Source organism: Chionomys nivalis, chromosome 17 (genome assembly GCF_950005125.1).
Source record: "Chionomys nivalis chromosome 17, mChiNiv1.1, whole genome shotgun sequence".
Classification (NCBI taxonomy): Eukaryota; Metazoa; Chordata; class Mammalia; order Rodentia; family Cricetidae; genus Chionomys; species Chionomys nivalis.
In genome coordinates, this window is record NC_080102.1 from 38,719,433 (window position 1) to 38,733,418 (window position 13,986).

General features: G+C 51.7%; 1 protein-coding gene across 2 annotated transcripts in view; it reads left to right on the forward strand.

The window, feature by feature from the left end:
• Positions 1–13,986, forward strand: part of Myh9 (myosin heavy chain 9) — an 83,338-nt gene that overhangs the window by 48,974 nt on the left and 20,378 nt on the right. Inside the window, exons 6-18 of one of the 2 annotated variants that reach the window (XM_057791243.1) lie at positions 2,042–2,134; positions 2,651–2,714; positions 3,222–3,320; positions 3,584–3,727; positions 4,338–4,433; positions 5,130–5,248; positions 6,474–6,626; positions 7,473–7,646; positions 8,792–8,965; positions 10,667–10,781; positions 11,176–11,238; positions 12,932–13,125; positions 13,250–13,371. In XM_057791243.1, the coding sequence (XP_057647226.1) occupies positions 2,042–2,134; positions 2,651–2,714; positions 3,222–3,320; positions 3,584–3,727; positions 4,338–4,433; positions 5,130–5,248; positions 6,474–6,626; positions 7,473–7,646; positions 8,792–8,965; positions 10,667–10,781; positions 11,176–11,238; positions 12,932–13,125; positions 13,250–13,371 (1,610 nt within the window). The remainder of the gene's footprint in view (positions 1–2,041; positions 2,135–2,650; positions 2,715–3,221; positions 3,321–3,583; positions 3,728–4,337; positions 4,434–5,129; positions 5,249–6,473; positions 6,627–7,472; positions 7,647–8,791; positions 8,966–10,666; positions 10,782–11,175; positions 11,239–12,931; positions 13,126–13,249; positions 13,372–13,986) is intronic. The other variant, XM_057791244.1, reaches the window with a different exon arrangement.

Here is a 13,986-nt window from a genome sequence, read left to right on the forward strand (position 1 = left end):
TCTGTGCATTTTCAGAGCTGAACTTGATTAAGAGGAAGGGCAGGGTGGGCTTCTGTAGTCTGAGGATGACTCTGTCCCTCTGTTTTGTTTTTTTTTTTTTTTTTTTTGGTTTTTCGAGACAGGGTTTCTCTGTGGGCTTTGGAGCCTGCCCTGGAACTAGCTCTGTAGACCAGGCTGGTCTCGAACTCACAGAGATCCGCCTGCCTCTGCCTCCCGAGTGCTGGGATTAAAGGCGTGCGCCACCATCGCCCGGCTTGTCCCTCTGTTTTTTAATGTGCTAGTTGGAGCCCCCTGACTGAAATACCACCAGGGGAAGCTTTTCAGAAACTGGACTGGTAATTCCAAGCTCAGGACCACACACCAGCACATCATTTCGTATTGTGCCAATTTCAGTCTCTTCTGTGCCCAACTAGATGTCCATAAAGCAAACTCTGTCGGTCAGCTATCACCACTGGCAGCAGGGAATGGGCTCTGTAACTGTTCCCACTTGGCCCAGTGAGCTCACTTTCCACAGCAGCTGTGTGTGGGTCCAGACAGAAGCTTGAGTTGAGACTGTTTGAGAGAACAGGAGTGGCCCAGCCATCCTGGTAGCCTGGCATCTGCTTTGTTAGGAGTGTCACTGGGTGGGGAGCAGTGCCTAAGTTTGGCTGTGCGCGTTGCTTGCAGGCTGACTAGCAGGCCCACCCGAGGCCTTTGGGAGGCAGCCTGGTGCCTTCCGGGAGGGTAACTGTTAGTGCCAGGTACACATGTGGAGCTGTCTCTGAGGGCATGATCACCCTTGCCCTTTGACCTGGCCTTGCTGACCTTCTTCTCCTCCACTTACTGACTGGGCCATGGAAGCTTCCACAGAAGGGAGGAGCCTTGGATGAGGTGGTGGGAGGAAGAGGAGGAGGCGGAGGAGGCTTAGCCTGGTTCATTTCTGGGCTCTGGTGGACTCCAGAATCTTGATGATGCATGTGGTGTCTGATAGGTGTGCTGGAAGGTTGTCACCCTGCAGACGGGTCATGTCTGTGGCAGTTGTGCTGGCAGGCAGGTGTGGCATCATGACTCTCCTGGGAGATCTGCCCTGCCGCCAGGCTGCCTTTCCTCACTCTCCGGTGGCCGCTGTTTCCCTAAAGCCCTGGCCGCCCTCCAGCCCTTCTGATAGACATCGACCCTGCCTGGTGGGAGTGCCGCTCTTTACCCTCTAGAGATCTGTTAAGAAGAATAGGACCCAGTGTCCTCGGCCAATCTCGGCTGCTGCTGGCTGGCTGAGGAGGTTGATGGATGCTTGCAGAGCTGATATGGCCCTGCAGGGCAGATTCCCCCGTGTAGGACAGGGGCAGGGGCAGGAGATGTCGAAGTGGCTGACAGCGGTTAGGATGAAGACTTTAGTTTGACCACCAGCTTTGCTGACCCATGATTGGATGACCTTGAGCAGAATGTCCTTCTCCAAGCTCGCTCCTGCACCTGTGAAAGAGGACAGCTCTCTGCCTACCTAACTCCCTAGGTCCAGTGATGAGATGCACGAGGGTTTCTTCTGCCAGCCAACAAACACCAGGATTTGTGAAAATTATTGTTAAATATTTGGGGCTCTAAAGTGGGCCTCGCGGATCCCACCTGGAGACCCTTACTGATGTCAGGGAAGGTTTGGAGATAGGGAGGGGCCCATAGGGACAGTACAGCTGACTCCATTCTGGCTGCGGTAACTTGTCTTTTGAGGATCTGACTTCTTTCCTTGTATGTAATGGGAAAGTGTAGGGACTGGATACAAGGAGTGGGCAGAAGGCCAGTGTACACAGGGTGACTGTCCTGGAGACAGGCTCGTGCCATGCCTTCTCTTAATCTCCTTACCCTCGACACTCTTAGGGTCATTCCCAGAACTGGTAGCCACCTGATTTTCTCACAGGTCAGTTTCTGATCAGTCTGTTTCCAAAGGCTGAGTGGGAAGGAGTAGGCTAGAGTGGCAGCTACCAGGGCCCTGCAGGCCTCCCTTTCTGGCACTTTGGGCTTAGTAGCCCAGACTGCTGCCTGGCCTTCATGAGACTGGGTTCCTCTACAGGGTGAGCTGGAGCGGCAGCTGCTGCAGGCCAACCCTATCCTGGAGGCCTTCGGAAACGCCAAGACCGTGAAGAATGACAACTCCTCACGATTCGTGAGTCCTGGCTGGTGGGGCTGTGCCTGTGGCTCTCGGGACATAAGGGAACCTGCATACGTTTTGACACCATGACCTCCCGCCTTTCACCCCAAACAATGAGAATTTGAGTTTGTTGCTTCCTCCTCCCTCCCTTTGGTGCACATGTTTCTGTCAGCATCCCGGGACCTTCCCCTCCATGGTGGCTGTAACCTATTTCACAGAAGATGGGAAAAGCCCGGGAGGAAGTGGAGTTGTCTGTTGGTACCCAGGATGTCCTACCATACCAGTGGCCACAGGGTCAGGTCACATGGGAAGGAGCACTGCCCATTACAGGTCTCTCCTTGCTGCCTTCTCTCCTGCAAGGAACTCATCTCAGGCTGAGCACATTAAGTAACCTAGTGCCTCCTGTATGTTGGCTCAGCTTCTAAACACAGGCCTTTTGGCCTTTCTCAGCCTCCTGGGTACAGGGGCAGGGTTGGGTGGGGCCCCTTGTTCCCCATCTCTGAGATTTGTCTCCTGTATTTGTCTCCTCAGGGTAAATTCATTCGCATCAACTTTGATGTCAATGGTTACATCGTGGGTGCCAACATTGAGACCTGTATCCTTATGTCTGACGGAATAACAGCTGATGGAGCTGGGGGAGGTGGCGCGCTCAAGACAGGCTGCTGCTCTGTTTTAGCACTTTCCCGTCTTGAGCTCATTGCGTTGCCACTTGTGTGGCACTGGGACAATGTCAAGAGCTGGCCAGAAATGTGGCACGGAGCTCAGGATGGATTCTTCTTGGATTGGGGGGAACTCCTGAAAAATCACTCGTGGGGTCCTAGAGCAGTTCCACGTGGTGGCTGCTTTTTTCTGTCCCCTTGCACCATCCCGAGGCCTCTGTGGAATCTCTCTCTAGTGTGATGTCACTCATCAGCAGGGTCCTGTAAGCAGACCGGGCTCTACAGCCTGGTTGAAGGCTGGAGGCAAGGCAGTTGGCTTTGCCCTGCTTTGTTGTTTTCTGCCTCTCTTTCTTTCTGGTTACATGCAGTTCTTTTCGATGGAGGTGGGAGCACGTCAGAGAGTTCCCTTCCCTCCAGCGTGTTGCTCTTTAACATGCTCTAAGATCTTTTGGAGAAATCTCGCGCCATCCGGCAAGCCAAGGAGGAGAGGACCTTCCACATCTTCTACTACCTGCTGTCCGGGGCCGGGGAGCACCTGAAGAGTGCGTCAGGGCTCCTGGGGTGGGCGGCATGGCACTGGGGTGTGGGAAAAGTGGGGGTGGGCTTCTGCCTTTGGGTGTGTCCTAGCAGAGGTCTGGTCTCAGAGCTTTGATGCTCTGTGCTGCATAAATGCTAGCTGCACACGCTGAGTCAGCAGAGAAGAGGCTGTCCGGGCCGTTGACAACCCCGAGTCTTGGAGGTCACAGCATTGTCTGGAGCCTGCCTCTCAGACTTCACTGACCCATGCCTCTCTTCCTCTTCACAGCTGACCTCCTGTTGGAGCCATACAACAAGTACCGCTTCCTGTCCAACGGGCATGTCACCATCCCTGGGCAGCAGGACAAGGACATGTTCCAGGAGACAATGGAGGCCATGAGGATTATGGGCATCCCAGAGGATGAGCAGATGGGTAAGGGCAGGGCTTCCTGTGGTAGAGGTGGTGTGACTGGTTAGCCTGCCCCTAAGGGCCTTGAGGCAGATGTGGGGACCCATGGATAACTTCCTTTTAGCTTTGGTGCTGGGGATCTCTGCGTCTTTATGGAGTAGGCTTGAGTTTCAAGGGTTTGCTCTTGGTGATATCACAGGCATTCATGGAGCTCTGGCTCTACGAAGTGTGGAAGAGGCTGGCGGGCCAGAGCATCTCTCTTTAGTCACAGGCGCGATTTAAACAGATGGGTGTAACAGTGTCCCAAGAAGACATTGTTTATAAAAGCAGGCAGTGGGTCTTGGGCCAGAAGCATGTCCTTACTGTAAGGTTTGGAAAGGTTGAACATGTTATCAGACCTTGTGTCTGAATAGTTTCGTCATGCTGAGGTTTGGGAGAGACAGTCTGTCCTGAGTGGTGGGTGAGCCCCCAAGGCAGGTAGCTTCCACACACCAGGAGACAAGGCCTGGTGTTCTGGTACCTCAGGAAGTGCGATACCCCTGCTTAGCCAAAGATCTCTTGTGGATTTTATACCCTTAACTGGGGTTTCCTCTAGCCTCTGTCTACTCTGACCTATCTTTCCCAAACACCATAGGCTTGCTGCGGGTCATCTCAGGAGTTCTTCAGCTTGGCAACATCGTCTTCAAGAAGGAACGAAACACTGACCAGGCTTCCATGCCCGACAACACAGGTAACACCGGGCTCTCTCCTGAGAGTCCCCAGAGTCTCACTCTTTGTCCGTGTGTGTGTGGGGGGGTAGCCCTCTGGTTTTTGGAATTTCTTGAGTTGGATTTCATTGTGTTCCTCAGGCTGGCTGTGAGCTTAGGGCACAGTCTACTCTGCTGTCATCCGTCCTCCAGTTGTGTCGTTTGTACTTGTGTAAAATACACAGCAAGTGATAGTGAGCTGGGGATCTTCTTTCCTGGCCTGAGTTTTGCTCACTTGTTCCTGAAGACAAACCTCTTGCCCTGGTTGCTAAACGCTGGTTCTGCTTGAGGGACAAAGTAACCTGAGCCTTGCCCTTGAACTGATCGGGATGTGACACCTTGTAAATCACCTCAGTTAGCTACTATTTCCTGTTTAAGTGACTGAGTCTTACAACATGGACTCCTTGCGGCCTCTGAAAACATCCAACGTGGATTTTGTGGCTTGTCTTGGTTACTTCTGTGGGACTATATACTGCTGTGCCTTGGGTCGGTCTACACCTATGAAAGCCTAGTTTCATTGGTTTGGAGGCCCGAGGCACCATGTCCGTAGGCCTGCACCAAGGCTAGATCCAGTCAGTGATGGCACATTCTCTTTTGCACCTTTCTTCTTTGCTCACAGGCTACACGTGGGTTTAATTAAACCATTTCTCACCCCTTTCCTTATTTTTTGAAATTGTCAGCTGCTCAAAAGGTATCCCACCTCCTGGGAATCAACGTGACCGATTTCACCAGAGGCATCCTCACTCCGCGCATCAAGGTGGGGAGAGACTATGTGCAGAAGGCACAGACTAAAGAACAGGTATGCTATTGTGTCTCTGTGTCACATGACAGTTCCGGGGACGATGTTCTTGCAGCTGTGTAGTGCGGTGCCTGTACTGGGCTGCCCGCTGTGTGAAGATAGTTGAATAGTGTCTGTTGTTCAGACCGCAGCGCTGCTAACATCAGGGTGGCACTCTTGAGAACATCAGAGGCCAAGGGACATGCCAAGTCCACGTTTGGAAAGTGCTACCTTGAGGCTGCTTGGTGTTCAGGATGATGTCACATCCTGTCTCTGCTTAAAATGAGGCATCACTGTTTCTGTGCTGTGGTTTCTAGTTCCAGCAGCGGCCCCATCATCTTTGGAACTCAGGCCAAGTGGTTGTTTCTCTGCCACCTGCTGCCTTGCTCCATGTGCTGAGAGACAAGCAGGGGCTTTCCTGCCTGTGCCAGGCAAATGTGCCTGTCATTCCTGGCCTGGTGCCCTCTGTCTTTTCTGTCGACTTTTTCAATGGCTCTGGTCATGGAGTTTTATGGCACCAACACTTGGAAGATGGCATCAAGGCTCTTCCTAAAAGATCCCACTTGATAGCTGTGTGAGCCTGTGGCTAGGCTACTCTTGCACAGGGCCATTATAGGAAAGACAAGAACATTGTTTTCAAAAGCCATTGTGTGTAATTGCCTTCAACTGTTTGTGTCCATAATAATTAAAAAGAAACCTTGACCCCCTCCCCAATTAGAAAATCTACACAAACACTTAAGGAAATCCAGCAAAGCTAGGAGAAGTAACAGCATTGTCTTCCCATGAAGATTGTTACTTCCTGCGGATTCTTTTTCCTTTTAACTTAGTTTCAATTCTGGCTTTTTATTATGGAGCTTTTGAAACAAGCAAAACAAGAGAATAATGGAATGACCCCTTTGTGCCTGTCAGGAGGCAGCTTTAGCAGATGGCCAGTCTTGGTCCTTCTTCACCCTTCCCACCTGCAGTGTTCTGAAGGAAGTCTTGGGATCTTACTACTTTTGTAAATATTTCATGCCTTTGTTCTAGTAACAAAGGTCTCTTCAAACATCTGGGTTTACTGTGAGCTGGGCATGGAGGTGTTTCAGCTGTTGGCATTGTACAGCCCCACAGTGAGAATTTGGGGAGGCTTTCTCCATCTTCTGTCCTTGTTTCTCTGGGGAAAGCCTCACAGTGAGGTCGCTGGGGCAAAGACACGAGGCTTCCAGACTTTGTATCTGACTTCCTTTCTCCTGGGTATTGTCACTAGGCTGACTTTGCCATTGAGGCTTTGGCCAAGGCTACCTATGAGCGGATGTTCCGCTGGCTAGTGCTTCGCACCAACAAAGCTCTGGATAAGACCAAGAGGCAGGGTGCCTCGTTCATCGGGATCCTGGATATCGCCGGCTTCGAGATCTTTGATGTAAGCTCACCCCTTCACACCCTCCGGCTGTCCTGTTGATTTCTCAGTTGCCATCTTCTTGGGTCCCGACTCTTTTTTTGTCATGTTTTTTGTAGCTGCTCACAGCGGTAATCTCCGTTGCAAAGGAACACCGTTGGTGTGTGTTTTAAACAACACAGGTGTATCCCATTGACGGCTAGCAGTTTCAGGCCAAACTCTTAGAGACTTCACGGGGGATGGTGCCCGGTTATTTATTCTCCCAGCCAGAGTTTGTACTTTGGGGTCATACATTGTTCCTGTCTATGAAGTCTTTGAGGTCTAGTGGGGAGAGCTGCTGAGATCCTGCATCTGTTGCCCACAGTAGATCTCAGCCAAGCCGAGAACTTAGATATGGGAAACATGGTCTTTAGTTTTCACTAACTTCTCAGTGAAATGTATTTTTTCACTTGTGGCTTGAGTGTAGCTCACGGCCATAGTGGTATTACTAGCAATAGATGCCAGGTGTTTCCATGTCACAGCGGAGTTGCAGAGATCTGCTTCTGCCACTCACCTGTTTGTCAGCGTGCTGGAGATGGAGCCCACAGCTGGTTCTCGTTCATGAGGAGCACAGATGCATTTCCATAGCCTAGTATTTTAATTAACGTAGTCAACAACACACCTCTCCTTGCTAAGCCACTTTGTGTCTCATAACGTTATCCAGAGCAGGGCTTTGTCAGCCTGTGAGAGGGCTCCTCCTGCTGTGGAATGAGGCAGGGCAGACCCCGGACACTGCTGTACACGCAGTGATTGGAAGGTCGACAACATCCCTTGCCTGCACTTCCCTTCCCAGTGGCCCTGTACCTCTCTGATGCCTCTATCTCCCTGCAGCTGAACTCCTTCGAGCAGCTATGCATCAACTACACCAACGAGAAGCTGCAGCAGCTGTTCAACCACACCATGTTCATCCTGGAGCAGGAGGAGTACCAGCGCGAGGGCATCGAGTGGAACTTCATCGACTTTGGCCTCGACCTGCAGCCCTGCATTGACCTCATTGATAAGCCAGTAAGAGCGAGCTGGTCTGTCTGGCTCCCTGCTCCTCTCTGCAGTGCCTGCTCTGCATCTGTAGCCCCCAGCTGATCTAGTTCTTCCTGCTGTCAGTGCAGTGTAGAGAGCTCGCACCCTGGGCCCTTGACCCTCAGCAAAGACACCCTGGTCGAATGGAGATGTGACTGGCCCATGCATTCATTTTCCTCAGACCCGTTTATCTTCGAGAAATAGCATGCTATAGCACAGAAATGTGCAACCTTTGACACAGAACCCAGGTTTCATGGTCTTGGGATCAACACAGCCCTACAGCATTGACCCCATGGCCTTGACTGTTGAGACGACTGGGGCTAGAAGAAGCCACCCCCTCTTGAAAGCAGGTCATATTTATAGCTCTTTCCCGGTCGAGTTAGGGCCGCCTAGTTGGGCTTTTGGGTTTGTGTGCTGCATCGAAGCCTGAATTGTTTCTATCTCTGAGCCACTTCCTGGATGTCGTTGGATGATCAGGTTTTGGTGTCCTGGACATTGAGCCACATAGAAAGTTGCATAGTCAGAAGGCCCAGGAGAAAGTCTGTTCACTTTGAAAACAGTGTTATTAGCAGAAGGATGGGTAGTTTGGTAATGTTGACATTTTGAGGTTTTGTTTTTCCTTACTTTGAATTTGCAGTTGTCAAGAACCCACCTGGCTCCAAAGTGTCAGACATTCTCTAAGATGTCCTTGACTTCTTAGAAAGTTTAGTGTCTAGCAGGCGATTGCGTCTTTTGGGCCCTCTCCTCTTCAAGAACCGCCTTAGTTCTCAGTTTGTGTAGACACAATGTAGGGGCCAGGGCTTAGTCAGAGGGCCCCTGAGTAAACTTTAGCAGTTCCCGTGCAATCCAGAAACAGACACTTGGGGTACATGTGGTGGTGGAGCTGTGCATTTTGTCAGTTATCTGTGGGGCTTGCTAGTGACTGCTGCTGCCGCAGACCTGCTACAGTGCGTCCTCTCTCAGCTGTAGCCCAGACTCCAGAGGCACCTGGAAACAAAGTTCTTCACTCAAGAGCTCTCTCTAATGCTGCTGTTTTTCCCCTCTGAGAACGCCCCCTCTGTGAGAAGCCTGGCTCCCCCGGGTGGTTGTAGCTCTACACTCTGCTCACTTGTGCCCTGCTGCTCTTCCTCCAGGCAGGCCCCCCAGGCATCCTGGCCCTGCTAGATGAGGAGTGCTGGTTTCCCAAAGCCACCGACAAGAGCTTCGTGGAGAAGGTGGTGCAGGAGCAGGGCACCCACCCCAAGTTCCAGAAGCCGAAGCAGCTGAAGGACAAGGCTGACTTCTGTATCATCCACTATGCTGGCAAGGTGAGGCACCTGGAGGAGTCAGTCGCTTTGTGCTGTGATGTAGGGTCATCTCCAGGCATAGAAGCCAGGCAGCCGTGGGGTGGGGGTGGGGGTGGGGGCCAAGCAGTTTTTGGTAATATGGTGGTAACTGTAGTAAGCCTGCACACGGCTTTCACAGCGCGTTCACACAGGCCTAGCAGTGGTGTTGGAAGCTTGTAGAGCATGTGTGTGTGTAGGGGGGTGTCAAGGCTGTGGTGTGATGTGTTTTAGGGGTGGAGGAACTGGGGCTATAATCTGTAGCTGAAATGAGAGCCCTGAGAGTTAGGAGCTGAGTGACTTTGGACAAGGTGCTTAATCTCTCCGAGCTTCCATTTCCTGAGCTGGGAGCAGACAGGGATGCAGTGAGCTCTCCTGGGTCAGTACTGTAGGATAAGGCTTCTCAGCCTCCTGCAGCCCTGTTGTCTGTCTTGTGGAGATGGACTGGCACTTGTTGTAGTGTTGAGCAGTGCTGTTTCTTCCGCGCCTCATGCCTCGCTTCTCCCACAAGACTTCTGGCTGTAGACATTGCTGGTTGTGTTCCATTACGAGGGGAAGGGAGTTGTCCCTGCTGTAGATGGCAGCCGTCGTCCTGAGGCTGCACAGCTGGTCTGTGGTGGAGCTGTGCTCGACCCTTGGCTAGCACTCATCCCAATCTGTGTGCTCCTGGGGCTTCAGCCTAACTGAGCCTCCAAGGTGTGAGCTGAGAAGCTGCTCTCTGCTCAGCAGTCTCCGCTCTTTGCAGAGTCTCCAGTACTAACTGGAGCACACAGTCTGGGCTGAGTTGGCATCTCTTCAATGGTGACCTCAAGGCTTTCCCGTGCTCTCCTGGCCTGTGTGGCCTGGCTCCTTCTGTGAAGCAGCTCTCTTAAAACTCCCCAGAAAAATACAATAAAACCCAAAGCACTATTTACACAGCTACCCACGGAAGGCTTCCTCGCCTTATGTTTCCTTCCAGTGGTTCCTAGGTCCAGCACAGTAGCTCACAGGATGCTTCTACTACCCTGTGATGTAGGACATGGAAGGCAGGGACACCCTGCCTGTCATCCAGAGTCTGAATGATAAAAGGTCTGTGCCATGTCTGCCCAGCGGGGCTGCTCAGCACTGCCTTTGGGTTGCCGTCTTGCAGCATGGATGCGGCATGGAAAAAGGAAGGCCCATCCTGTTCCTCACTGGCAGCGGCTGCATGTGGGCTAGAGAGCAGAAGGCCAAGATGCCTGCTGCTCTGCTTGTATTGTTCTGGGACCTTCTGCAATGAAAGCAAGACTCGTGTCAGGGAGACTATTTGTAAAAGGTTAGAACAGTGCATGCATTTACAGAAGACATGGGTGTTGTGAGCAGAGAAGGAAAAGCAGAGGTTACTGGCCTCATGACAAAGAATATTAGTTAGCATGGAGTTTTGTGGTGGGCACTTGCTTATGATCTTACTACTTTTAAGAAGATAGCATTTTGTGGCATAGCTGTGCCATCATTTTCTCAGCTGTCCCTTGTTGGCTTCCTGTGTTATTTTTCATGGTTGGCTTCTATTTGCAACACTGCAGAGAACATCTTGTCAATACTGTCGCTTGCCACCTGTTTCTTGGGGATGGCAGTACTGGGCCAGAAGGTGTTCTCACAGGGTTCTCTGTGTCCCTGGTCATGGTATGATCCCCAGAGCAGCTTGTGATCCAGTCTGTCCTCTTCCAGGTGGATTATAAAGCTGATGAGTGGCTGATGAAGAACATGGACCCTCTGAATGACAACATTGCCACACTGCTGCACCAGTCCTCAGACAAGTTCGTCTCTGAGCTGTGGAAGGATGGTACGTCCTTTGCCCTCCACCCCTGCCTCACACATGGCCCATCATCCTCCCTGTCTGCGGTGAACCCAGCTACCATATGAAGGGTCTGGCACCAGCGAGGTGTCTTGTCCTTTGTGGCTCTCACAAGGAAGGCCTCCCTGAGCTAAAAGGGAAAGGTTGTCTGAACAGTGGCATTGCCATGTCCTCTGAGGCTGTGGCCTTTGCTGACTGTGTGGCCAGGCACTTTCCACAGGTGACCAGCCTCCAGGTGGCTTCAGCCTTTGCCTCTCAGGTCTGCCATCTACATTTCTGCCTTTCCTCCTCGGTAGACTGGTTGTTTTGAAACCGTTCTTTTTCTGTCTCTCCTTTTCTCTCTCTACTCTGCCTGGGTCTTGCTTTAACCTCTCTGTTGCAGAGATGCAGAACACTCAGAGAGCCTATTTCTATCGCCGCTTTCCCATTCTCCACCTAGAATCAGGTGACTGGCTGCCCGGAGTCGGGTCTCTTGTGTGGCATACCCAGGACTGTGCACGTTTCTGTCTTATTTTCCTTACCCCATGGCTCCTTCCGCCTGGCTGTGCCTGTTCCCTGTGCTGCCCTGGGCTTCTGTGCTCAGTATGCTTGGCACAGGCCTCAGTAAAATGCCAGGTTTCTAAGGGACTGTTGGGTTGTTGGAAGTTTTACATGTAGGCAAAATCATGAAGACCTGGTTAGAGCTCCCCCTAGAGGCTGTGTCTTCTGCTTGAACAGCTGTGTGTCTTGCATGAGGTTCAGATGTGCATGCCGCTGTGTGTCTAGCTGAAGGGCAGCTGTGTGATTCTTCAACACTTACTTAGAGAACACTGGCTGTGTAGGCCAGCAGTAGGGCACATACAGGGACCAGTCACCATGGGGCCACATTCATCTTCCCCCTAGGACTCAAGTGTTTTCTCCAGCCACTCACCCCAGGCTTAGGTGGCTAGTAAAATCGGCACCATGGTGGGTGAGATCAGAGGACTTGCAGCTCCACTCTGGCTTCCATTTGAAGCAGGCGTGTTTTTGTTTTTTGTTTGTTTTCAAACTGTCCTCATGTAAATAAGAGAGATCTGGTTACACAGGAGTAGGAACCAGTCTTTGCTATAGAACTCATCTAGCCATGGATGCTTTCAGATTTAACCTTGTGCTTGCTCAGAACTGATGTCAATGGCTGCTGCTTTGGTTCATTTGGTTTTGTTGTTACCCTGGAGAAGGCGGGTCACTTTAGTGCTGCTGGGTGGGAGCTATGTCTTTTTGGATTGGTCTAGAGGACGAAGGCCCCTGGGCAGTACCCAAGCACCATATGATACCAGATAAATGTTCCAAGGAGAACCTTGGGAAAACTTTGGGCCGGCACTGGTTTGTTTTTCAGAACTTTCTAATGCCACATGCTGTCCTTAGTGTCCTCGCTTTAGAGGTCTCTGCTGGGGAGGACCATATGCATGTCGAGAACACTGAGCTCTGCTTACAGTAGCAGAGCATATCTGGAGATCCCATTGTGTGGCTCCTAGCACAGTGCCTCTAGTCAAAGGTTACCGTGAAGTCAAGATACTATTTTTCTTTTTCAGCTAGGACCACAGGAACCCACACGAGCTAAGCCAGGGTTTAACCCCAGAGCCAGCCTTAGGGAATTCTCTCTATTCCAAACACAGTACCAACTTCATTGATTCTCCCAGAGTTGGCTAGGACAGGGGACATGAGCATATAAGGCCAACTTTGGAGATGCATTAGAGATTTGTCTCAGGACTCTGCTGTCGTCCCCGGTACCTCTTGCCCAGGTCAGGTCTGTCCTACTCAGAGGCCTTTGCACTTCTCAGCTCTGATCGGAAGGGCCCTGCAGCTCCATACTGATTATCCTTTTTGTCTTGACATCTGTCTTGACATCTGTCTGTCTTCTCTTGTCTGTGCCCTCTGATCCGTCAGTGTGGCGCTGGCTCCTTTTTGTCCTGACGTCTGTCTCTCTTATCTTGTACCCTCTGATCTGTCTGTGTGGCGCTGGCTCCTTTTTGTCCTGATGCCTGTCTCTCTTGTCTGTGCCCTCTGATCCGTCAGTGTGGCGCTGGCTCCTTTTTGTCCTGACGTCTGACTCTCTTGTCTTGTGCCCTCTGATCTGTCCGTGTGGCACCGGCACTCAACAAGCTTTATGTTCTTCACAGTGGATCGAATCATTGGCTTGGACCAGGTGGCTGGCATGTCTGAGACAGCACTCCCCGGTGCCTTCAAGACACGGAAGGGCATGTTCCGTACTGTTGGGCAGCTGTACAAGGAGCAGCTGGCCAAGCTCATGGCCACGCTGAGGAACACTAACCCCAACTTTGTCCGCTGTATCATTCCCAACCATGAGAAGAAGGTGCGGATACTTGACGTGGTGGGGCAGGACAAAGCTGTGTCCCTACCAACAGGGCTCACCTACCCTTTTCTCATTAGCTCCTGGGTATAGTAGTGAGCCCATCTACATGTGCTTTCCTCTCCAGGCTGGCAAACTGGACCCACACTTGGTGCTGGACCAGCTCCGCTGCAATGGTGTCCTTGAGGGCATCCGTATCTGCCGCCAGGGCTTTCCCAACAGAGTGGTCTTCCAGGAGTTCCGGCAGAGGTGAGCTGGCCTGAGCCCTTTGCTTGGCGTAGGCTACATGTAGAGTAAGCTGTGGGTGGACGGCTTCCTGAAGGAACCTTTAGCTAGGGCTGTGTCACCATCTACGAATAGTAGGGTCTGGCCAGCTCTCGGCATCATTCTTTGTGCCTTGCGGGGAGTTGGTTTTTAGTTCCGTTTCCACCACTGTCTTGGTGGCTTTCCTGTTAATAATGCACCGTGGACAAGGCAGCTTAAACGGGGAGAGGGTTATTTGGGGTTCATAGTTTCGGAGGATTGAGTCATCACTGTCACCTCCAAAGGCCACACTTCCTAAGCCTTCTGAACGACCACTAACTGAGGACCTAGCATTCAAATGCCGAGAATACAGGAGACATCTCTTTCAATCCAGCATAGCCACTTCCGTGAGAAGAGTTGTCCCCATCCTATTACTGGAAGGAATGTCAATCCCGTGGTGCAGCGACAGAAGCAGCCAGACACTAGGGCATTGAAGGGGCTTTGAGGAGGCAGGGCGTAAAGTGGTGCAGCAGCATCTTGCTGTTCTGGTGACTTGGACTATGTGTCTAGCAACAGTTTGGTGAAGGTTGTTCCCATGAGCAGCCATTTATTTCTTGGGCT